General features: G+C 37.6%; 1 protein-coding gene across 1 annotated transcript; it reads right to left on the bottom strand.

Moving 5' to 3' along the window:
• Positions 1-210: 210 nt before the first annotated feature.
• On the bottom strand, positions 211-723 carry LOC142537573 (uncharacterized). The gene is made up of 3 exons (XM_075643079.1): positions 583-723; positions 278-520; positions 211-219 (listed from the first exon to the last, which is right to left on the bottom strand). The coding sequence occupies exons 1-3, from the start codon at positions 721-723 to the stop codon at positions 211-213; spliced, it is 393 nt and encodes a 130-aa protein (XP_075499194.1).
• Between the last annotated feature and the right edge of the window lie 267 nt (positions 724-990).

Below are 990 nucleotides of genomic sequence, written 5' to 3' on the forward strand. Positions count from 1 at the left end.
ATGCATAGCACAAGTGACTCGGTAAATCCTTTAAGACAGGGGATGCTTTTGGTACCTCTTTACTTGCATCTTCAAGTAACTCTTCAAGTTGGGCATTAATCTTTTCTTTAGTTAGCGTATTGAGAGCAAGTAAATCCTCTCGCACATCCCAGTCCTCTTCATCAACTCTGGAAACTGACTCCAACAAGCATCTCTCTAAAGAGTCTTTCGTCATCCTACCTGCACCAACATGAGATACACATGAATCAATTATATCAATTCTATTACAAGTACTTACCTCATTTGGTCCTTTGATGGTGTCGTAGATGTTGAACAAGACTTCTTCTCCACCTACTCTCAATGTGAGCTCGCCCTTGTGCACATCAATCAAAGCTTTCCCGGTGGCCAAAAATGGCCTTCCAAAGATAAGCGGAGTTTCCTGGTCTTCTTCCATATCTAAGATGACAAAATAAGCAGGAAATATGAATTTGTCTACCTTTACCAACACATCCTCTACTATCCCTCGTGGATAGGCAAAGTCCTGTAAATAGAAAAATGCATTAAATTTATACTAGCACCCAAATCACATAAAGCTCTATTTACTCTAGAACCACCAATAACACAGGGAATAGTGAAACTCCTTGGATCTTTGAGTTTCTGTGGTAGTTTTCTTTGGAGTATGGCACTACACTCTTCGGTTAGCTTCACGGTTTCAAATTTTTGAAGTTTCCTCTTCTTGGACATCACATCCTTGATGAACTTAGCATAATGGCCAGTAATTCAAAAGCATTAATGATAAGAAATCATTAATAAACACGGTAAATTGATTAAATGAAAAGTCAAAACGTCAATAACATAGGGTAGCCCAAGACTACATCAATCTCTAGAAAATGGAATTAGTTCATACTCGAATTTAAATCAATACAAAACCTGTTTTTAATCATTAAAAACGTAAAAGTAAAGAACCGAATTAGGAACGTGTTTAGGAGAGATGAAAGTGCTTCTCCGTGT

Source organism: Primulina tabacum, chromosome 2 (assembly GCF_025594145.1).
Source record: "Primulina tabacum isolate GXHZ01 chromosome 2, ASM2559414v2, whole genome shotgun sequence".
Taxonomy (NCBI): Eukaryota; Viridiplantae; Streptophyta; class Magnoliopsida; order Lamiales; family Gesneriaceae; genus Primulina; species Primulina tabacum.

Bases quoted from the DNA above. Each gene is read 5' to 3' on its own strand.
- LOC142537573 (XM_075643079.1), bottom strand. From the start codon at position 723: ATGTCCAAGAAGAGGAAACTTCAAAAATTTGAAACCGTGAAGCTAACC. The intron at 521-582 runs GTAAATAGAGCT...TTCTATTTACAG, and splicing joins GTGTTATTGGTGGTTCTAGA to GACTTTGCCTATCCACGAGG.